The sequence below is a fragment of the Trifolium pratense genome, linkage group LG5 (genome assembly GCF_020283565.1).
Source record: "Trifolium pratense cultivar HEN17-A07 linkage group LG5, ARS_RC_1.1, whole genome shotgun sequence".
NCBI lineage: Eukaryota > Viridiplantae > Streptophyta > Magnoliopsida > Fabales > Fabaceae > Trifolium > Trifolium pratense.
The window spans coordinates 48,550,384-48,574,700 of NC_060063.1; the positions used below are offsets into that span (position 1 = coordinate 48,550,384).

At 30.7% G+C, this 24,317-nt stretch overlaps 2 protein-coding genes across 2 annotated transcripts; one reads left to right on the forward strand and one right to left on the reverse strand.

Annotated features, from left to right (window-relative positions):
• Positions 1-3,606: 3,606 nt before the first annotated feature.
• On the forward strand, positions 3,607-4,166 carry LOC123884767 (40S ribosomal protein S30). The gene is made up of 2 exons (XM_045933976.1): positions 3,607-3,748; positions 3,855-4,166. The coding sequence occupies exons 1-2, from the start codon at positions 3,745-3,747 to the stop codon at positions 4,037-4,039; spliced, it is 189 nt and encodes a 62-aa protein (XP_045789932.1). The 5' UTR covers positions 3,607-3,744; the 3' UTR covers positions 4,040-4,166.
• Positions 4,167-6,888: 2,722 nt separating this feature from the next.
• On the reverse strand, positions 6,889-13,128 carry LOC123884969 (asparagine--tRNA ligase, chloroplastic/mitochondrial-like). Its single transcript, XM_045934205.1, has 15 exons — positions 12,715-13,128; positions 12,547-12,615; positions 12,126-12,236; positions 11,852-11,956; positions 10,690-10,827; positions 10,045-10,125; positions 9,859-9,936; positions 9,671-9,739; positions 9,411-9,485; positions 9,218-9,301; positions 9,015-9,101; positions 8,235-8,330; positions 7,973-8,047; positions 7,519-7,645; positions 6,889-7,186 (listed from the first exon to the last, which is right to left on the reverse strand). Exons 1-15 carry the CDS (start codon positions 13,024-13,026, stop codon positions 7,071-7,073), a joined length of 1,623 nt encoding a protein of 540 aa, XP_045790161.1. The 5' UTR covers positions 13,027-13,128; the 3' UTR covers positions 6,889-7,070.
• Positions 13,129-24,317: the final 11,189 nt, after the last annotated feature.

Here is a 24,317-nt window from a genome sequence, read left to right on the forward strand (position 1 = left end):
TAGTTATTTTGAAGAATGAGTTAAAGATATTGCTAATCAATGTTAATGAAGAAGATAACAAAGTAACTTGATGTATAAATAAGTTTTTTAAGTGTATAAACATCTATATCTATATATATAATTCCTAGATAGTTCTGCAACCACTAATCTAACCCTAATCCACGTCAACCACTTATATCCAATTAAGCCACTTAATAATGCCACATCACTTCTACTTACATCATTGTCATCTCTATACACTTTTTCATATGCCTACATTTATATTCCTATAACTTTTCATTATACACCCACTCAACTAATAATAATAGTTTTTACTAAATTATACGTACTAATTAATCTTTTATACTATATATTGAATTATAGTGTCCAATTAAGAATCAAATGCACAATGTATGAGTATGACCACAAACTGTTTTCACTGTGACATGACAATTTATGGATTACCAACTTATTTTGGTAGATGCAATAGGATCCATTGTAATCTTTTCAAAATGTATAAACACATCTTTAATATTTATCTTATATTTACATCACTTCTATTATTATTATTATTATAATTATTTTGTTGTTGTTGATGTTATTATTATAATTTTCATAATACTTATTGTTTCAATTTATACGAATGATTTTTCAACATTATAATATAAAATACGGCATAACACCCGTGCATCGCACGGGTGTGGGACTAGTTAGAATCAAAAGCTACAATTTTTAACTTTGAATTAGAATCAATTCAAAAGAAAAAATCAATTATAATAAAGAGCAACCATGTCATAATCAATTCTACATTTCTAAAGTGAAATCAAAGCTACACTTACTCATAATTTTTATATATGCATATTAATTTGCAATGATGTCTTTATGCTTTGCTCTAAACATGGAAATAGGATCACACAACTTATTGAGTAGACTATCAATATGATTCAATAACAAGTATATTCAACAATACAATCTAATCAAAATCATCATTTGTTCACACAATACATGAATTAACACATTCAAATAGGCTTTCGACATAACCAAGCTTTCAATGATACGAAACCAAGCTTTCGACATAACCCTTGACACTCGACCACCAAGTCCTATTGGTAATTTTAGTTCTCTCTACTCTATTATCTCTCAAGTTATACAGAATAGTTTGTCTTTCTTGATCGTTTGTCAATATCAGTGTATCACCCGAAAGACACAACGGCAACAAATATAAATGTCTAAAGTCAAAATAAATTTCAAGATTTTGATAACTAATTTTAAGAAATTGAGTCCAAGACTCCTGAACTCGAAATTCCTTCATCTGCCATATAACAAAGTAACTTTCTTTAAAATCATGACAATAACAAAGGCAATCCATCAACACACAAAGAGCTGGCTCAAAAGATGGCACTCCAACAAAATCATAACTTCTTGGAGGCAACAATTGAGTGAACGTCTCCGTACCCAGATCAAGCGAAACAATCACAAACTGATCAACAATAACAGCCTTCGAATTATAAACATAATTCAAGTTATTGTGAATGACAAACCAATTAACAGTTCCACTCAAATACACACCATCTTTCATATGATAATGTGGAAAGACCGGAATATTTTGAATATTTCTCCAAACATTATCATCTGAACTGAAAACTTTCACCTCTAATAACCCTAGACGTAAAGCTACCACCTTATAAAGTATCGCTAAAATTATCATAACCAAACACGAGCTTACGAAACATAATTGAACAATTACCATACTTAAGATCATACCAAAATATATCAGACATCTTCCTTGTAGCTGGATTCCAGAAACATAGCCAACTCTCAGGAGTCAAAAAATAATATCCAGCAAAACATATCAATCCATTGCATGCACCAACCACACTAACAGTGTTGAGAATCGTCTGCTACATTAGATAGCAACTGCGGTCATCGTCCGGAAGTGTGATTGGAGTTTGACGATTCTCGAGTAAACAACTTATTGGTAACGGTATGACACATGGTATGACACATGATTCAATATCTTTCCCGGTAACTATTGCGAGATTAGGATTTTGTGCAGATTTCTTGAGGTGCAAGTTAATGAAGATAGGGTCAGAGATAAGAGAGTTCCAAGACTTGTTAAGGCACCTCAGTTGTGTTAGAGATTTCACGTTAAGGCGGGAAAGAATGTCGGAAATAAGCTCGTCTGGGAGGGATACTGGCGATGCAGGTGGGGGAATATTCATCTCAGAGTTGTGTTGTGTTACCAAAAGCAACGCCGATGGAGAATTTTGGAGTGGAAAGTTGAAACCCTAAGCAAATATTGTACCACTTTATCCTTCAATTTTCCTTTTTTTAAATTACTTTTTTTTTGGTCAAGAATTTTTTGAAATTACCTTACTATTTTCTTTTTTGGAGTAAATTAAATTATACTCCCTCCGTACTACAATATATGTCGCTTTAGGGAAAAAAATTGTACCACAATATATGTCGCTTTATATTATCAATGAAACATTTAATGCTATTTTTTTTTCCTATTATACCCTTAACTATTTATTACTTTATTTTCTTTCAATTCTTCAATTTATTTTTTCCATACCAAGGACAATTTTGTAAATCAACTCATAATATCTCTTTTCCAAATATGTGTAAAAGTGTCAAAGCGACATATATTGTGGTACGGAGGGAGTATATTTTTTCTCATCTACTACTTTATATTGATTAAAATCGATTACCACCAAAGTTAATAATTTATCCTTATTACTTTTAACCACGTTGAAAGTTTTATATCCTTCATTGTAATTTCACTAAAAAAAATATAAAAAAATATATAGAAAGAATATAAGATAAATACAAAAAAAATGATATACTTAAAAATAGGAACAAAACAAATTATAGATTGAAACAAAACAGAACAATTTATACGCATAAAAATAGAAAGAAAAAAAAAACATTATTAAAAATTTAGTCAATAAAAAAATTATAAAAAATAAAAGTCAATAGACCTGTGCAAAAATAAAAATACCTAAAAAAAATAAAACTTCAATTTATCTGATTTTTATTTGTTATTTTTATTTATCTAACCACTAAACTAACTAAACTCAAAAAAAAAAAACCTAAAAAATTAAAATATATATGTAGTACATTTAAGGCTAAAAAGAAATTGGGCTAAGTTCCATATGTAAGTGGGAAAATTGCTTTTTAGGCCACCTGCAGTGCTTTTAGGACCCCAAAAATACCCTTATTTTTTGGATCCAGGATGGTTTGGATGATACAATATGAAAATACCTAATTTTGGACCGGTTTCAAAATTAGTTAATTTCGGATTGTAACTTCCAAAATATAAACAAAATGAAAATAAAAGGTCATTTCGAAACGTAAGTTCCGGAATTAGTTAATTTCGGATTGTAGGTTCCAAAATGTATAAAAAATTGAAAAAAAAAAAAAGTCACTTAGGAACGTTAGCTCCAAAATTAGTTAATTTCAGATTGTAACTTCCGAAATATCAAAAAAAAAATTGAAAAAAATCATTTCGGAACGTAAGTTCCAAAACTAACTAAGGGTAATTTAGTCAGAATGGGGGGCTTTAGAGCAACATTGGCATCTGAAAGAGCAATTTTCTGTAAGTTGGCTTGAAGGCCCATGGTTTGAGTCCACAAAAAAATGAGCCCACAACAAGCAATAACCCTAGCGAGGTACAAATAGAGCAATTTGTTCAGTTTCTAGGGTTTATTACTGCAAATCGAATTTCTGCATCCACGCGAGAAAGATAATCACAAATTCTTCACAATGGGTGAGTTTCTTATCATTTTCAATTTTGTATCGATTTCTATAGAAACTGTTTTCGATTTTTCAGTGTTTGTGAAAAAGTGAATGAATTCGATGAATTGAAATTGCAGGTAAGGTTCATGGATCTCTTGCTCGTGCCGGAAAAGTGAGAGGACAAACTCCAAAAGTTGCAAAGCAAGACAAAAAGAAGAAGCCACGTGGTCGTGCTCACAAGCGTATGCAATACAATCGCCGATTCGTCACCGCCGTTGTCGGATTCGGAAAGAAGCGTGGACCTAACTCATCTGAGAAGTGAGGAAAGGTTCCGTTAATGAATTAGTTTGTGGAATGTATTACGTTTTTGTTTATTTGATTTATGAATGAATTGTTGAACTAAGAAATTTTCTAGACTATGGTTAAATGAAAGAGTTGTTTTTGTGACAGTTAATTTCAAATATAATATGATTGTTGTTTTACTTTTCTAATTGGAAATTGTTGTTTGTGTGTGTGAAGATGTGCAATTAGTTAGGTAATGCTAAGCTTTGTAGCTATTGCAATTTGTGAGTGATTTTGTTCTTTGCCGACGCTATATGACTTATCCTGGGGAAAAGCTATAATGATTTTACTTAATGTTTTCGATATTGTCCTAGGTATATTGCACATAAATTGTGGTTGGTATTTTCCCTTAATAAGGGAATTATGTGCTATAGTATATTTGAAATCTTAGTTCTTGGGTTGGGTTATTTCTACACACTTTATGTGTGATTAATCCAATTTTGGCTATGCCACGAAGTGCTTTTAGTAAGCTTAGAATTCCTTTAACCTGATTTGCTTGAGTTATTGATGGGTCTCTTTAAATTTTGAGGTTTGAGGTAATAGGTTTGTGTTAGCTTTCAATCTTCATATATATAATGATTTTGCTTATTTCCAATTGAATGAGTCCTGTGAGAGACAGCTAACTTGTAGTTCACTAGAACATGTTGCCAATTGTTATGTGAATTCCTATTAGAAGGTCTTTGTATCCTTGGTACCTATGAAATTGATTTAGGATTTTAAAGATGTGATTTTGGAGGATTGAATCTCTGCCGTGTCACTGCCCTTTTTGTATTGAATCAATGAGTGAGGGTTGTGTGGAAGGAAATTGGTCTCTTGATGTTTTGTTGATATAGTATGTTCAGGTGTCAATTCAACCTTAACCTGCATTGTCCTTTTGTTAGTGATTTGTGTACCCAATTGTTGTTCGATCAAGAAATTTTAGCAGTTACCGTGTTGTCATGTATGTATGTTGGGGAGTTGATCTTGTAACTTAATTGTCATTCTTATCCTTATGTTTCTCATCTCAAACCAATCCATCCACATTAGAATCCCTTGTTCTAGAATTGAATTGATTGTATGGTTCATGAACTTTAGGTGTCCATTATATATCCTGGTATTCCTGTAATATATTGTTGAATACTATGGGTCTGTTTGGTAAAAATAAGCTATAAGCTAGCTGATAAGCTAGCTGATAGCTGAAAAGCTAGCTTATTGAAATTAAAGTGTTTGGTAAAATTAGCTTTTAAAGTGGTTATTAAATATAAAATTACATAATTGATAGTGGGTAGTTTATTTTTTAGAGTGGGTAGTTATTAAATTAAAGGGTAAAAATGGAATAAAGTGTAAAAAGCTATAAGCTATAAGCTCAAATGCTACTTGAAATAGCATCTGAAAAAAAGCTATAAGCTAGTACAAAAAGCTTGTTACCAAACACCTCTAATTTTTTGAAACAAGCTTATAAGCTCATATAATAAGCTATAAGCTAGCTTATTTGTGTTACCAAACAGAGCCTATGTGTGTGCCAAAGTTGTTTTCTTTGATTTTGATTCTCAAATGTGTGTTTTACTGCAATGAACTTTCAGAAGTTAATAATACTTGTAAATTACAACTAATTATCAACTCCCGGGAGTAAAATTGGTTTTCTTTTTCACTCCAACTTCATTCGAGTATATTGAACGAGCTTATTTCTACTTGGCTCGTCTTGAATATTAGAGTTATGCGGTAATCGAAACATCACATTTCTTTGAAAATTTGTTTAAGCCAATTTCTCATGCACTTTAACCTTTCAAAAAAAAAACAATGAAATGAACATCCGAGAACATCCTAACTAGGCCATTAAATATTTCTATAGCTATTGTTTGGGTGTTTTTTTCCTTGCCATCGTTATGAAATTATCAATTTTTTTTGAAAGTTTTGTACCTGCATAACACATTTGTTTGGAAGCTTAAGTTAAACTAATTTTGAAGGTTTTGAAAGTAGCTTCCCTGTTATTTTCTCTACATTATTTGATGGCTATCATTTCATGAAAATGTATAACTGAGGTGCCGTACAACTTGCAATAAATAAGTCACACTGAAACTACTAAAAACTACAGTCAAGTTTCAGTGGTTCACCAAAATATTACAATGACAAAATGGAGCAGCAGAAGACTTGCATGAAGTTCCCAAACCTATTTTGCATGGGTAGTAATTTTAACAATTCTAATCTTAGCTAATGAGGTTATTTGGATTGATTTCTTTGAAATTGTTTATTAACATAAATTTTGAAACTATTTGAAAAAACTTATTAGCATAGATTGTGACATTTAAAAGTTTTATTTCAGCTTGTTTTCATAAGGCTTATTGTCATAAGTTTTCAAATGTAACTTATGAAAAAAATCTAATTTTACGTAATCTTTTGCTATAGAAATAGTTTATATGACAATTATTATGATAAACGTTTGTGTTATAGACCCAGCCAGAATGGAAGGGAGTGAATACCTTTCCCTTTCAGTATTTTCATCGCCACTGGGCAAATAGAAAAATCTTAGTTAAACCTACCCCTATGGGCGTTCGTCCGTCGTAAAGTAGGGCAAATAGAAAGATCTTAGTTAAACCTACCCCTATGGGCGTTCGTCCGTCGTAAAGTAGTCCCCGCCAAGCTTTCAGTTACAAATAAGTTGTTTGAGTACATTTTTAATTGCGTTTTAAATAAGTATAAGCATCCTTATATATGTACCTCTTACCCACATGTAAAATAACTATAAAAAAGCCAGTGAATATTACTCAAAAATATAATTACAACTCAACCAAAAAACTATTAAATGAGTACCCAACAAAAACTATTAATAGAATAAAACAATTCTTACTATTAACAAAAGTTATTCAACTAAATTAAAATACAACATAATTATATTATCACTAGATATAAAGAATATTGTTTTGTTACTCTAAAATCATTTTTAAATTAACATCACCAAATAATTTTTATTTAGTTTTAAAATAATTTTAAAACAAAACAGTCAAAGAATGCGGATTCCAAATAAATCTGCTTTAGAACTCAGCCGAGCCAGGTGTTCTAGGAAAAGGAATGACGTCTCTTATATTATCCATTCCTGTTGCAAACTGGACAAGTCTTTCAAATCCCAAACCAAATCCTGCATGAGGAACTGCACCCAAGAAGACAAACAATAAAAGTCACTATCATGAGTTAAAAAGTAGTAGACAGGTAGTAAAGTGCATGAGCGATGCATATGTGCGGAACTTGTGCAATAAAGTTTGACAATAAAATACGGTAGGGGGCCCGGAAAATAACAGTTTTTTGTGTTGTAGGGTTGGTAGTTTATTGAAGAGGGCGGTTCAAATAAAGTAGATAGAACAGTTATTAGCAAAAAAAAGTGAGCTGTGTTATAGGAATGTTCTATAAGAACTCTGAAACTGTGGTTCATAATTTGACAGTGGAGAACTCAAGGAAAGAGGCTTAAAGAGAAAGACATCTGACCTGAACCATAACGCCGCAAATCAAGATACCACCAATATGCATCCTTATTGAGCTTCAAATCATCTAAACGTGCTTCTAAATGATCAAGTCGTTCTTCTCTTTGGCTTCCACCAATAAGTTCACCAATCTAACAAGGAGAGAATTAAATTAAATTATAACAGCAGGCATATAGTTAAGCTTGTTCAAAAACAAAAACATCTACTGTCTACTGTTATATAATCACGAGGTTTCACCAGCCCAGAATCATTAAACCGTAATACATATACCTTGGAATAAATCCACTGTTATTTCACTAGACAGACAATCTGTGGCCCGGCTTAATAACATTAATCAGACACAAGACAGGGCTTCCTTTTTTAAGTATCACCGAACCCAAGTTTCTGCTCTTTTGGATAGTACTGAGAATTTGTACTATTTGACAGTGATTATATAGACAAGACATCATATAAATTACCTTTGGAACCAACATGTCCATGGCTGCAACTGTCCTTCCATCATCATTCTGTCGCATATAAAATGCCTTGATATCCTGAAAATGTTGAAAATATTTTTATTAACTTTTTTAGTCTACAGCTTGCCTCGAAGACAAAAGTTCTTATTCTTTCATTTACAGTCTCGTCTAATTTAAATGATATTTACAATGCCGTCTTCTATTGTTTTCTGTTTATTGCAGCTTGAACATAATGAACAGAAAATGAAGGGGAAAAGTAGCATGCCTTTGGATAGTCTCTAATTATAACAGGGCATCCACCAAAAGCCTCTTCGGTTATATAACGCTCATGTTCACTCTGCAGATCACAGCCCCATTTCACCTACACAGCCAAGTAGAAAAATATGTCAAATATAATTTGAAAGCACCACACAAATATAAAATTATAAAGCTAATTCAATAATAACAGCAAGCTGTGTCTTTACATGGGGTTGGTTACACACATCGATTGACAATATTGGGAATAGTATTTTAAATAATATAGCAAACGTTAGATTGTGAACCAATAACAGGCTAGAATTGGACGGTGAATGTCCAAGAGGCAGGGAGAGCAGCCACAAAAGAAACTACACAACATCCTCCAGTTCAATGGGCCACAGGCTAAAGCTCTTTCATACTATGCTCAGCTCAAATAAAGCCATCATGTGCCTCAATTTGCCAACTCTAGTGAGGAATATGTGAAAACATAATAGTAAGAGCACATACTCTAACCTTTTCAAATGTTTAAATTTTAACACAGCACATTGACAAAATTAATAGTTAAAATATTAGTGATTTTGGTTTTGCCCAATCACCATAACAAACTTTTCTAGATGATTGTCTTTTCTTATGCTATCCGTCCTTATTACTTGAGATCTAGAGTGTAATACAGAGTTTCCTCGTTTACTAGGGAAGACAAAGGCATAAAACAAATGCAAAAAAATGAGTTAAAAAAGGAACAAGACAAAAGTGACTGCATATTGAACAGGTTTGATACAGATGGAGAAAAAATTGAGGATTGAGTTACCGGAAATTCAAATTTCTTATTTGCTCGTGACAGCAGATCTACCGCTTCAGTGTAAGTTATTTGCAAAACGTCTTTTTCTGCTACATCCTTTTCACAAAGCAACAAAAGATTACACAAAGTGCACACTAGTAATTAGAATAAACATTTACAGGTATGAATCAAACAAAGACCAGTAATATGATGGTTACACTGAGAGCTCATACACTCAATCGATCAATTATTCCTTTATCAATCCATGTATTAAAAAACTCCATGTCTTCCTTGCAGTTATCAAGAATGTGCCTTATCTTCAAGAAACAAGTACAGGTTTTAATATGAGAAATAACATAAAATTGAGCTTCAAAAAACATTTTAAAGAACATCGTAATTTTATAGTAATTGTGAAAGGTTACATACTACAAACTGGAGATAGGCAGTTGCACAAGCCATGTCATCATTTAGATCAGCAAATGCAAGCTCCGGCTCAATCATCTGAAGAAGCAAAAAGATACCTATTCTTTGGTTTTTGTTTCACAAGACATACATAAGAATGACAAATAAGACTCAATCACTAGTCTGAAATATAAGCAAAATTTGGTCAAAGAAAGTTGATGTATCGGACCAAATTTTGCTTATATTTGAGAATGGAGTAGTACTTAGAAACAGAAATCACTGACCCAAAATTCAGCCAAGTGCCTTGAAGTGTTAGAATTTTCTGCTCGAAATGTGGGACCAAATGTATACACCTACATGGGTAAAGGTTCAGTTTATTTCAATTACCAATTCTTAAATGGTAGATTTAACAGAAGACAGAAACATCTACAAAATAAAAAAACGAAAAGGAGAGAAGGTGACGTGTGTATACATCAGAAAGAGCAGTAGCATAAGTTTCCGCATTAAGTTGACCTGAAACGGTCAGAAATGCTGGTTTTCCAAAAAAGTCCTGATGCACAGAATGGCTCGAATTAGAGTATGTAAATACAGTGACCATATTGCACTCATATTGGCTGTTAACTGATATCAAAGGAGTACATATATGCTTATGACTTACTTTTGACCAATCAATTAATTTGTTGTTTGTTTTGGGAATAGCATCAACTGGAGAATCAGCGGTTTCATGAGAATTTGGTATCTGTAAATTTAACAGAAAAAAAACTTAATGTATAATAAGACAAAATCAGTGCAAATATCTATGTCGGACTCATAACAATCTCTTGGCACCATTTTTAAGTCATGGAAACTAATTTCCTGTATTAAGGGAGGAAAATATCAGGAGGCTGCTGTGAGTAGTAAATAAACAAAGTAATAAACTCTGTAGATGTCTTGTGGAATATCATGATAGAGAATTTAAATGAATGTTGTCTGCATAGTAAGATTTTGTAATCATAAATTCTTTTGAGGATAGACAATATTTTGAAGATATGAGTGACTACACTAAAGAATCTAAGCTATACTCAAACCTTCGCTCAATGGCTAAAAAGTAAAGGATGACGTAACATGTATATTTGAAAGTACTTTGGGGGTGCAGGAGAACTGCTCCCACAAGCAGGGATTTGTAATAAATTATGAGATTTTCAGGTGGGCGGGGAAGACGAGTAGGATAATTATGCACTTGAGCATTCAAAGTGAACCAATAACATAAAATTTGATAAAAATATTCATACAAAGAGAAAGCATCGCATGAAACTGTAAATACCAAGGTAGTAACACAAAACTGTTCACCCGCTCCCTCACAATCTGAAGCTGTGATAATAGGACTTGAGACCCATACAAACCCATTTTCTTGGAAGAACTTGTGCGTAGCATAGGCCAATGCATTCCTAACCCTTGCAACCTGAAATCATTTGACACCATCAAAAGATTACAATAACAGTGAAAACAAAAATAAGATTATCTTATAGTAGAATATACTAGTAACTGAATGTCAAGAATCCACGATGGAAAATGAGAAAATGAATTATTGAGCTTATTAACCAACTGAAAATGAACAAGGAGATAAATCTCTCCTCTAACGGTTGCTCTGTTTCCCAAATCTCTTTCTACCATTCCCCACCGCCCCTTCCTTTTTAATTTGAGTCTCACTAACTAACCAACCTGATAGAACAGAGAACATAAAACAGAAACAGAAACTGATTTACTGCTTAATTGATAAATTACAAGACAAACACAATAACAATCCAGAGCATAGGTTCCTCAAAGAGGTCAGGACATTTCCCCTCTCTCTTTGCCAACCAAGTAGTTATTTTCTAACATACGACATAACTGCCTTGACACAAACTGCATACTTATAATAAAACATAACTGCCTAATTAAAATAAGAACATAACTTCCTCCTATCATTTATTTCCCTCCACTACTTTCTTTTTCTTTCTCTCATAAACTCTCCACACTTTAGGCCTCTCACACCCCACTTCCACTAATACATCCTCCTGTTTTGACTTAGGCTCTTGTGGTATCCTAACACAACCTAACTACTTTGAATCCCCTTTTATTGTACTTTTCTATCCCAACTCCAAGTTTTATTAACCCCCTGACAGACTTTTATGCATAGAAAATGCATCAAAACATCATATGCAGTCCAACAAGAGGGAAGAAAAGTAACAAACAACAGCTAAAACGGATGCATCAAATTTTTGAGATGCCTATTAGCCCCAATTTACGATTTACGATAAACCGGGTGCATATCCAATCATCTAGAAATTGGCATCACATAATAGGATGGATGAAAACAAGAATATTAAAAGTTTTTTTTTAAAAAAAAAACAGTAAAGAAGATGAAGGAATTGATCCTTTTTGCACAATGAAGCAAAGGCGTAAGCAGGAAGGTGTTACATATGCTAAAGAAAAGGAAACCATACTGCACCAAAAGTATTTGTCCTTGCACGAAGATGTGATTTTGTTCTTAAAAATTCTCTGGTGACTCTCTTCTTTTGGATGGGAAAGGAGGGATCACTCTTACCAACCTGAGCCAAAGTTTCATATGAAACCAAAGTTTTTCATTATATTTGCAAACTTATATATAGAGAGAAAAATGAAATCTAGCATAATAATTTGCAGCACTACTGCTCCTTTAAGTTATATCAATGTAACAAAAAATCAAGTAAAAGTATAAGTCTAGAGTAAAGAACTAACCAGCACTAATTTGTTGAGCTTCAATTCCACTTTCTGTTTTGTTCCTTGGCTTTTGACCATAACTCCTTGCACCCACACAGAAGCACCCGTGGTAATCAAGCCGGACTCTACCTATATAAATAAGCTCCTTTAGTTCAAAACACATCTGTTTAGATTGACTTATTTGAACTTATCTACTTACATGAATTTTGGGAGACTGTTTAGGAGAACTTATGAAAACTTATGACAATTTTCATAAGTTCTCCAATATAGCTTATGAAAATAGCTCGAATCATATATAAAAACAATTTATCATTATTTTATTTTTTCCAATAAAAATTGTTTATGTAAAATTGTAAATGATAAACGCTTGTGTCATAAGCTGCAAATAAGTTGTTTATCCAAACACTCTTCCATAACATTGCATAGTATAGTAACTAACCTGATCATAACCTTCAACCTCAGAGTCCAACACACATTGCATATTCGAAAGACACGAACCATCGTTAATCTATACACAATAAACAAACAAAAAAGTTACTCAATCAGTTACAAAATTAACAGTCCAATTGAACTAAAAACTAATGCACATTAGGTTAATTGAATTAACCTCGAGGAAAGTGACGCTACTTTGAAGGCGAAGAGTGCGAACCCATCCCTGAAGGACGAGAGTGTTGCCGAGGGAATCGAATTGGTCGTCTTTGACATCGGAGACTTTAAGCTTCTTACGGAATTGTGGAACCTTGGTGGTGGTGTCGTTGGCACCGGAAGGAAGAGTTGCGGAGCAGAAGAAACGGCGGCGATGGGAGGAGAATGGACGGAGAAAGGAAGGTTTAGGTGTTGAAGCATTGAGATAAGAAAAGAGTGCGTAAGTGTATGGTTTAACTAACCGTAACGGCCTTGTTGCCATTGCAACACTCATCTGTTGCGCTTTTGTGTTCACTCCTCACACTACCAGACAACTCCTATATCCGTTAAGCTATATGGAGTATATTTCAATTATATTTCTTCTCCATTTTCTTATAAGAAATATCTTTTGATGCAGAAACTATATTTATTTTTCTTGTTTTTTTTTTGCTAATTTTTTTTTTAATCCGAACAAATTTAATGCATTTCATTAATTATTAAAAGTTCAATACATGAAGGAATAATCTCAAATCTATGGAAACTAGACCAAGAATTGGCCGTCATAACTAAAGTGTGAGCAACCGAATTCACTTATAATAAACTTAACTTCAAAATTCACATATGATAACATAATAAGAATAATTTCATTAACAATTAAAAGAAACTCTGAGTTATCTCGTCGCTTGGTATGAATAGCATCAACCAACATTTGAGAATCACTTTCAAATTGGACGCGTTCAAAACCTCTACTCTTAGCTTCATTCATGGCTTGCAATAATGTCCATGTTTCACCCTCCTCTGTTAATAAAGTCAGTTGATGCCACTGTGTGAGTCCAGCAGTAAACTCACCAGAATTATTACGAAAACAAGCACCTGTCGCGGTCCTTCCTACGCTGACAAAAAATGCTACATCTACATTGCACTTTAACCCTCCTATACGAGGCTTTTCCCACCGATTTGTACTTACAAGCGGAGCATCATGATCATCATTACTTGGCATTATGGACTGCAGACCACTCATTCCAATGATCAAACGCAGCCCGACCAACTTGAGTTGGACTCCTAACATTATCATTCCAAAATTTATCATTCTGGTTGTGCCATATAGTCCAAAACAGCGTAGCTGCTCTACCTATAGTGGCGTAGTCCTCATTCCGACACAAGGCAACCACTCTATCTGTCGCACTACCTTGCTGATAAGCTGCGGAACCGAAAACAGATGACAGTCCAGCCGTCTGCCAACTAGATCGAGCTGCCAATTAGATCGAGCAGAAGCGCAAGTGAAAAATGTATGTACATCATCTTGAAGCAAGAATAAAGATGAAGAGAGGCATCAAATGATGCAGGAAATGATGGAGGAGCAAAGAAGAGAAATGAGCGCGTTAAAGGAAATGTTAGCTTCTTCGTCTAGGAATGCTCCAATTGACGAAACTAATCCTCACGAGGACTCAACTAATTCTAATAATGGGGACATAGACGCAAATTAGATAACAAAGGTATTACTCTTGATTTTTTAAGCTTACTCTTTTTGCCTCCCATATCTCATTTTCTCTCTTTTTGTTGATGTTGCAGCAACTCTGTATAGTTTGGGGATTGATTTTGCGTAACTCGGATGGCGAAACAGTTTGAAGTGCATGCAAAAGAGAAGACTTTATGTTGATCCGCTTATGGCTGAAGCGTTGGGGGTTTCGTTGGGCTCTCCAACTCGTCGTTGATCAAGGAATCACCTCTATTTCTATTCATTTTGATGCTGCTAATGTGGTAAACTGTATTAATAATAGAAAATCTAGCTTTGCTGCTATTAATTTAATTGCCAAGGATTGTAGGAAGTTAATGACTAGGTTGGCAAATGTATGTGCTTTGTTTGTTGGTAGAACACAAAATCCTGGTGCTCACAATTTGGCCTTTTTGACTAGTATTATGAGTAATAGAACTTATGTAAGATTTGATAGCCCAAGTAACATCTTATAGTTCAAATATTTCTCTTATATAGATAGATATACGCAAAACACTCATCTAACAATCTCATTCAAACCCTTAAGACTTTTCATAATCATTCAAGACTTTTTTTTTTCTTCATCCGAATGAGACATGACTACTATCAAAAAATTTCTCTTACAAATTTTTCACGATCAATCTCACAATCTTACCTATTTTCTTTTTTTGACCGAGAATCTATATGCATATCAGTATACTACCGTTCATGCATATTGCTCTCACTCAAACGGTTTTCCATTTTAATTGATATGAACCAATCTTACCTATTGTTCTTTTGTTGAGTCTCGGAATGCATATTGCTTGCAATGGTTTTTACTATTTTTTTAATTGTCTATGGTTTTGTTTCTTCAATTTCTTTTTTTATTTTTTACGGCAAACGATATTTTTTTCTTCACATTCATCTGCTTCTGTTTTCTATCAATAGTGGCGGTGGTATCCTTTCCATTTTATTGCTGATTAGAAACACATAGTAAAAAAAACATAGAGTTTTTCTATCCCAAAAAAATATAATTTCTTTTATTACTAATATTTTGTTATGAATATTATTAGTGGATATCCTGGCCCATGTAATTGGCCCAATATGTTTACCTATATATAGATACTATGTATCACTATATTGGAACCCTAATCCTAATGGTGAATAACATACACTATTCTTTCTCTCTTTTCTCTCTTCTTCATCTATACTATTGTTCTTATTTACATTAGTTTATAACACGTTATCAGCACGAGCTTACCAACTGAGGTACGCAATTCTTATTCTATTTTTATGAAATCACAAGTAGTTTTTATTTTTGATTATTATATGATTATGAATCGTTTGAACCTTGTATACTTATAAAGATCAAATAATAATAATTAAAATTAAATAAATAAGCATCATTTCTTTATGTATTTAATTGATTCAATGTTGTTTACGCTTCGTGATATCCGACATTTGTATGGTGAAGCATAACACTTTGATCATTAATATTACATAAAATGTTGATCAATTATTTATTTATTTATAATATGTATTTTGGATGTTTGATATTGTTTGAGTTTCGTGACCGACAATAGTCTGGTGAAGCATCATTATGCTTCGTGACCGACACTTGTATGGTGAAATATCGACACTTTGATCATCCAAAAGAACATAAACATATTTAAGAATTCATAATCTTGGTTCCTGAAGAACCTAGAAAGTTAATACATGAATTCCCGAAGAATTCATAATCTTGGTTCCTAAAGAACCTATTCTTAGTTCCTGAAGAACTTAGACATTTAATACATGAATTCCCGAAGAATTCATAATCTTAGTTCCCGAAGAACTTAGAAAACAATTAATTTTGTTCTTGAAGAACTTACGAAATATCACCATTTATCACCATGCATCCCTAATGGATTGCACATCAAAATACTTTTATGTGTTATATAGTTCCTGAAGAACTAATAAAACAACTTTTTTTTTCTCTTCAATGAATTCTAGATGAATTCAATATTCCTACATCCTTGAAGGATTGTAAATTGATAGTGATTTATTATATAGTTCCTGAAGAACTCAATGGATAAAATTGTAAAATTCAATTGCTAAGTAAATTTCACAGAAAGCATGTAGCATGAATCGCACCGTTTGTTTTTACGGCCTGCAGTAATATAACCTTAAAACCAAGGTCAATGGCCGTATTGATTTTTCCGTTAAAAATTCTAAATTAAGACAAATCTTCATATTTAATACTATTTCCAAATATAACATTGAATGCCTTTTATTTCTAAATTATAAATTAAGACAAATCTTCATATTGATTTTTCATATGTTAATTTGGTCAATCAATCTCATTGAAAACAATTGAATGCCTTTTATTTCTTTCTTTTATTGTTTTCAATTTATTACATTATCTGTTAAGGAAGTATTATGATTGATTCATTTGAAATTAAATGATTTGTTTTGAAAATAAAATTAGTTGATTTGACAAATTTTCAAATATCAATTGAAATATCATATCGTTTAATTTCTTTTGTGATTTCTATTAGCCAAATTTTTGTAATTGTGATACTACCTATTACTTTTGGGATTTTTGCAAGATGAAATCAACTTGACCTTTTAAATCATGAATTAAGGTATTATTTATTTACATTATTTTTGACAATTGTGATGTTTCCTTTTACTTTCATATACTAAGTTTGAATGTTACTAAAATAAAAGGTGTGCATGACTTAATACTTTATTCATTTTATTTTATACGATAACTTTGTATTATGTGTTATTATGAATTAATTCTGCTACTACAATGCTTAAGGTATGAATTGTGTCTTATTAAGAAAATATTTTTTTTTCATAATAAATCAATTTAATTGATATTTTTTTTCTTTTGGAAATAAAATTATAATTCATACCTTAATCATATCTTTTTTCTTTTGGAAATAAATTTAATTATAATTTATACACGGAATATTTTTTTTATATTCAATTCAAGAATTCAAGAATATTTATTATAAGAGTTTTTTTTATTATTATATATTGGTTTGCCGTTGATTTGTGGCTATTTGAGATGACTTGTAAAATCATCAAAATTTATTGACTCCATTTGTAACGAAGAATTCGAGTGGCAACCTGAAGTTTGCTTGGAGCTCATTTATATAAATGTACCAATGATTGGTAAAGGCATTCACTCGCTAATATGATGAAACGTTTTTAAACGGACATAAATGACAATAGTAACAATTCAGCCCAATAATAATGGAGATGTTGATTTGCAGACCAATTGATTGCATAAGTATAATCTTCTTGTCATTCATATATGAATATCAATATGGAAACAAGAAATGAAGAGATGTTGAATCTATATATATAATTGTAAAGCAAACTTTTTTTTGCTGATGTGGCAGCCTAACAAAGCTTCTCATTTTTTTTCTTTTTTCTAAGCAATAGTTGATGCTTATGTGTCATATATCATTACATTGCATGCTTATATGTACTTTATAATATAACCCTCAATTAACTTTCTCATTATTCATTAAATATATAATAATAATATATAGACTATATAACTCTTTGAAATAGAAAAATTCTTCACGTTTTTCATTCTTGACCTTTAAAATTCTTCTTCCCATTTTCTTAATTTATTGCATTAATTTTACACTAATTAAATATTTTAATGAATTTTTATCTTACACTAATCAATCCAAATATATTTTAATGCATTAGTCTATTATGCATCCCTTCCCATAAAAAAAATACTGCTTCAATTCTAAAAAAAATAAAAGTAAAAGATTGTTAGAACTTAAAAACTTAAAACACTCTCCAACTCTTTAATTACACTAATTAGATCTATCTCTTAACATTCCTCCAAATATAACTTACAAAATGAAAATATTTAATGCACAATTTTTCAGATTCATTGTCACTATATATAGCCACCACCATCCACCTTTCCATGGTGCTATTGAAACTACTATGTTCATTTGGACTAAAATTGTTGTATATTGATTTCTCTCTCACTTTTTTTTTCCTTTTCATTTTCAGGCTGAAAGAAATAATGTTTTACTTCAGTTGTGGTGTTAATCAATGAAAAGGTATTTCTAAAGTTATTTATTTTGTTCTTCATTTCTACTAAAGTTATTGTATATACTCTTTTTTTCCTTCTTTGCATTGAACGAAATGATTTTTCACAAATTTTCACTTCATGTGTGGTGCTAAATCTAATCAATGAAGAAGTAGGATGAAACAAGGTTGCCATAAGCTGATGAGCTGTAGGACGAAACAAGGTTGTCAATCAAAGATGTCACGCAAAACATTTAAAGATATATACATACATTTTAGAGTCAAAGTTATGTAATTGTTTAGCTCCTCTAATTGCCTCATATATGTAACTGATAAGGTTTGAAAGATCATATAATTAGAGAACACCTTCATGTCTTCCATTGAAACCCATTTCTTTTTATTTTTGCAATTTTGCTCTCTGTATCTCATTTTTCGTTAGTGAACATCTTTGAAAGGTGACAGAAGAGATAATATACTATTTCTCTTTTTCCTTTTTGTAATTTATGTTTTTAGTTCTTGAGATGTTGAAGAGATATAATTTACTTAGAATTTTAATTTGTAACATAATATTTTTATACATTTGTAATGATCTTATTCTATTGTTTCTTACGAAGGTATAAACTATATATCTATTGTTAACATGAAATATAGTCATTGGGAGCTTTAGTAAGTGTGGTACCGAATTTAAAATCAATTTTTGTAAAGTATATTTGTGGTACTGACTTTTTAACAGATGCTTTTTGAGAAATTCATGTTAAATATGATGTGAAGTTTATACGGTTATGACAATATCTCATTCTATTGTTTTTGATGGTATAGACCAAACATGTCTTCCATTGAAACCCATTTCTTTTTATTTTTGCAATTTTGCTTTTAGTTTTGATGCATAACATTTTAAAATAAAATGATTTGACTCTTTTTTTTGTGTTTGCAGATCACCAGATTGCGACTCTGTATCTCATTTTTCGTTAGTGAACATCTTTGAAAGGTGACAGAAGAGATAATATACTATTTCTCTTTTTCCTTTTTGTAATTTATGTTTTTAGTTCTTGAGATGTTGAAGAGATATAATTTACTTAGAATTTTAATTTGTAACATAATATTTTTATACATTTGTAATGATCTTATTCTATTGTTTCTTACGAAGGTATAAACTATATATCTATTGTTAACATGAAATATAGCCATTGGGAGCTTTAGTAAGTGTGGTACCAAATTTAAAATCAATTTTTATAAAGTATATTTGTGGTACTGACTTTTTAACAGATGCTTTTTGAGAAATTCATGTTAAATATGATGTGAAGTTTATACGGTTATGACAAGATCTCATTCTATTGTTTTTGATGGTATAGACCAAACATCTATGTCAACAATAAATATTGTCATTGAGAGCTTTAGTATATGTGGTACTAACATACTTTTTGTCAAACTAATCCGTGTAGAGAAGCCACTTTTGGTCTAACTAATGAGGTTGAAATCTATCTTAAAAATATTTAGCCTTATGTAGAGATGGATTTTTAAAAGATAACTTTCTCACACCAACCTTTGCAATACTATTTTTTCTATATTTCTTAACTCTTATTTCTTAATTATGGTTATTTACTCACTCATTGTATTCATGTAAAATTTTAATTTACAATAGTTGGACAGTTACAATTTTAATTAATTTTCCTATTAAATTTAAAAATAACTTTATTATACCAACCTTTGAAGTACTTTTTTTTCTATCCTTAACTGTTGTGTATATAACTATATGATTTCATACAAGGCTACTACATGTTTGTGGTACAAATTTTGGATTTTGGGTCTTTATCATTTCCTCTAAATAACTCTTCGGTGATGCATTTTCAATTATGTGTTGTAGTTTTTCCCTCTCTTTCATGTCTGTCTTATGTCTTGGCTCTTCATTGGTTATTATGGCATGGTAGGAACTAATTAAAGTTACTCTATTATATAAAAATTGGGCAAATTATAAAATAAAATTTTAATTTTTAATGTAAATACAACTACATTTTTATATAATAGCTAACCTTTACGGACATGCAAATGCAATTGTAGAAAGAGAATTTTCATTTCGGTAAACGAAATATATTATAATATAATGATAGGAAAAAATGAAGTAGAAATGAAAGAGACAATGTTTAAGAATAACAAATGATTGTTACCAATTAATTGAGGGAAAAGAAGAGTTAGTGGTGATTACTTATTAGTATAATTGAAAGGATAACTCTGCCCTTATATATTCTTTATATTAATTTGACATCATTAGCCATATTTATTCATTTTGTGTTTTTTATTTTTATTTTATCAAATTCATAAGGAAAAAAGAAAAAGATATTATGAATTGAGGATTATAAATGCTAGAGGTTTAAGATAAAATCCCTTATTTATCTGAAGAATATTAGAACATATATGATTTATTTTCTTTTTTAAAAAATATATTCTTTTATTAAAAATGTTCTTTTGAAGTCTAGCTCAAATATAAAATTTGACAAAATTGATTTCAAAGCTCTTTAAATATCTATTTTTTGTATTGTCAAATAAAAACACTATATTTACCTAAAAATACTAATTGAGTTTATAAAGGTCAAAGACAAGTGTCTATATTTTTATATAATAATAATAATAATAAATTATTATTATTATTATTATTATTAATAATAATAAAGAGATTGAAATATAATTAAGATAAAGTTATAGAGAATTGAGAGAGAAAATGCGAGAAACATAGAGAGGATAGTGGATATAAGTCAATGTCGATCCTTAAAAATATATTAGTAGACTATACTATAGTATGTCTTTATGACAAAGTTTTTTTCTTTATGATAAGTCGATGTGAATTCATGATGTGAACCGTAAGCTGCCAAAATAATATCAAACCGATCAAAATTAAAATGAATAAGATATTCATTTTTAGTGCAGTATCTTTTCGCATGATTAGCAAACTCATAATCTCATCGTTTTGTTTGATCAGCGATATGACAAATTTATTCAAGCAGAATGACAATGAAATGTTTTGGTAATATTGCGACTTTGATATGAAGATTACATCTTTCATTTTAATAGTGTTTTGACTTTAATTTGAAATATATTTAGAGGATTAAAAATATATTTAATAACCCTATAAAATACTATTTACACTACACATGCATGCAAAGTTGTTTCGAAAGTTCTTTGAATATTTAGTCTAATATAAAAAGTCTCTTTAAAGTATAAAAAAAATTAATACTTCAAAATAATTTACGATTAATTAACATGTCATCTTATTCTTATAAATTAAAGGTCAAGACAAGTATCAACCATTTTTTCATATAAAATAATAATGAGATTGAAGTATAATTAAGAAAAAGATAGAGAGATACAAAGAATGATAGATATAGAGAATGTATTAAAATGACCCACTATATTTTCATAAAAACAAAAAATACATTAAAATAAAAATTACACTAATTTGAAGATATATAAATCAAACCCAAAAAAAATAAGATTAATAAAACAAATTTTTAATATAATACACTAATCGAATGCACTTCTATTAATTTCTATATACACTTGAATGACACATTGTCTGTGTGTAAAACAATTTTTATCTATCTATCTATCTATCTATCTATCTATCTATCTATCTATCTATCTATCTATCTATCTATCTATCTATCTATCTATATTATAGATTCACTTGAATGGAGAAAAAAAATTTAAAATATTTTAAAAGTCACTTTTATAATCGAAGAATAATTCAACACATCTAAAAAAATTATCATTTTCAATACAATTTATTATAAAACGCAATTTTTTTTTAAAACATTCTAATCAAACCCGTGCAACGCACGGGTTGAACACCTAGTATCTCTATATATTACTAATTTACTACACATATTTTGGATAAATTAAGTGTAATGAAAAAGTTATAAACCAGAAGTTTATACTGCACTTTTATATATAATAGTGCAATTGAAGTACAAATTATTGTAAACCAGAAGTTTACAAATTATATTAAATTTATTGTTGGCAATACCGGTTGGGTCATCCCGGATTTATTATGATGCGAAAAAAAAACTATAAATATATATTGAAGGGCCCGAAGTTCCTTCATTCTAATAATTTTTATTGGTTACTAATTCCCAAAAGAAATTGATAATTTGAGAATCTGGACCATTTAGACATTTTGTGACTTGAATTGATGCATCAACTAAATTGGTCACATGCATATTTACTCACAACCAGATGTTTGTGAGATTATTTTCTCAAATAGTTTTGCTAAGATCTCATTTTCTAAATTCTTAGAAAATATGTGATAAGTATCGTATGTCAATTGAAATTACTATGAAACATCCGGTAGTATGTTCATACAAAAAATGGACTTAAGATCCATTCTTTAGACGTCTAAAGTTAATTACATGACTGATACTTATGAGATCATAACTTCTAATTTACATTTTGGGAACATTCAAACATGTATATTGAGATACTAATTCGCATCAAGCCAACTAGTTATTATAAAGTTCTCCCCTAATTTACAATTTGAACTTTGTTTATAAACATGATTCCCATATAAGCATTTTTGGATGTGTTGTGTATGTGCAATTGCTCCAATAGAATGCATTTAAACGGTTCTTAAAGAATATTGGGAAAATGTATTTGATATGAATCTCCACCTATTATAAATCACCTTGAGCCAAAAAATTGGAGAATTATTTACAGCCATGTAGGCTGATTTTCAAGTGATGAATTAATTTTCCCAATATTAGGGGGGAGAATAAGCAGCTGAAAAATATGAACCAGAAGTTCAAATGAATCACTTGAAATAAATTAATGTTATTATCTCACATTGATCCTCATATAAAATAGTTTGAACAAGAAGTTCAAAAGATAAATCATTTGCAAAGTTTATGAAATCAACTATCAGCTGCTAATGCTCCGATCAAAATGGATGTCCCTGATGGACAGTCTTATATTGCAAATGAATTTTAACCACCCTGAAGCGTGGTAGATCAATCGGTTCCAATAAAAAAAAAATCCTCAAATAAGAAAATGAGCTAAAAAGAAAGATGACCCAAGTGAGGATATGAAACTGTCAAAAGAGTATTTGACATAATTGAGTTATAAGTTCCAGAAGAACTTCTCAACTACCTGAAATTTATGATAATAAAGAGATCTCGACGAATTATGTCATGAATGAAAATTATGTCACGAATGGAATATGATGGAACCGAAAGGAAGTCAACGTTGACGATATTTTATATATAATATGGCGCTATTTGTGAAAGGAGTTAATGAGGATCATGAAATAAATTCTATTGAGAATTATAGACAATGATTGTCTAAATGAAAACGCAATTGCTATGTAATTAAAGTCACTTTGCAAAGTGAAGATTTTTGGACCAACAGTCCATACACCTGAAGATGTAAAACATGATGAGATACGAATTAATTTTCTTGTGAATAGAAAATGTTGCAATACAAACATTAAAAGCTTGATTTTTTTATTCAAGCATATTGGTAAAAGTTTGCTATTGATTGTGAAGAGAAATATTCACCTGAACTAAAATCAAAATTCTTCTCTTACTTGATTAAGGTTGTTAACACATGGAAGATTCAATTTATTTGAAAAATGTGTTACACTATGTTTATATGTCACTTGTTAGCGTGGATTATATAAAACTCCGTGAAGAATTTAATTTCCACGAGACATACATTTCAAACTATCGAAGAGATGACTTAATGAAATGAATAAGTCACTTTGGAAATGAATTTGTTATATGATGACATAAACTCTCGAAGAGTTCTTGAAATCTATTGATTAAAGAAAAGTTTGAAATGAAATATATTTGATATTAACAAATATAATTTATTGTCACTTGATGTGAACAAAGATCATTTCATGTCTCAAGAAAATGATCACTTACTTGAATTGGTCTTGAAGGACCATATTTTAGTTCAATTGAGAACACTAATGCATTTTGCTAATTATGTATGTGATGGTATCAATAAACTCAAAGATATTAGAGAAGTCAAGTATATAATTTGTATCTTAGAGATACAACAATATCATCCGATTATGT

What these genes read in the sequence shown, in the direction of transcription:
- LOC123884969 (XM_045934205.1), bottom strand. Translation starts at nt 13,026, where the DNA reads ATGAGTGTTGCAATGGCAACAAGGCCGTTACGGTTAGTTAAACCATAC. An exon ending in TGGACATGTTGGTTCCAAAG is followed by an intron (nt 7,646 to 7,972) that starts GTAATTTATATG and finishes TCTCCTTGTTAG; the next exon opens with ATTGGTGAACTTATTGGTGG. An exon ending in TTTGCGGCGTTATGGTTCAG is followed by an intron (nt 7,187 to 7,518) that starts GTCAGATGTCTT and finishes TCTTGGGTGCAG; the next exon opens with TTCCTCATGCAGGATTTGGT.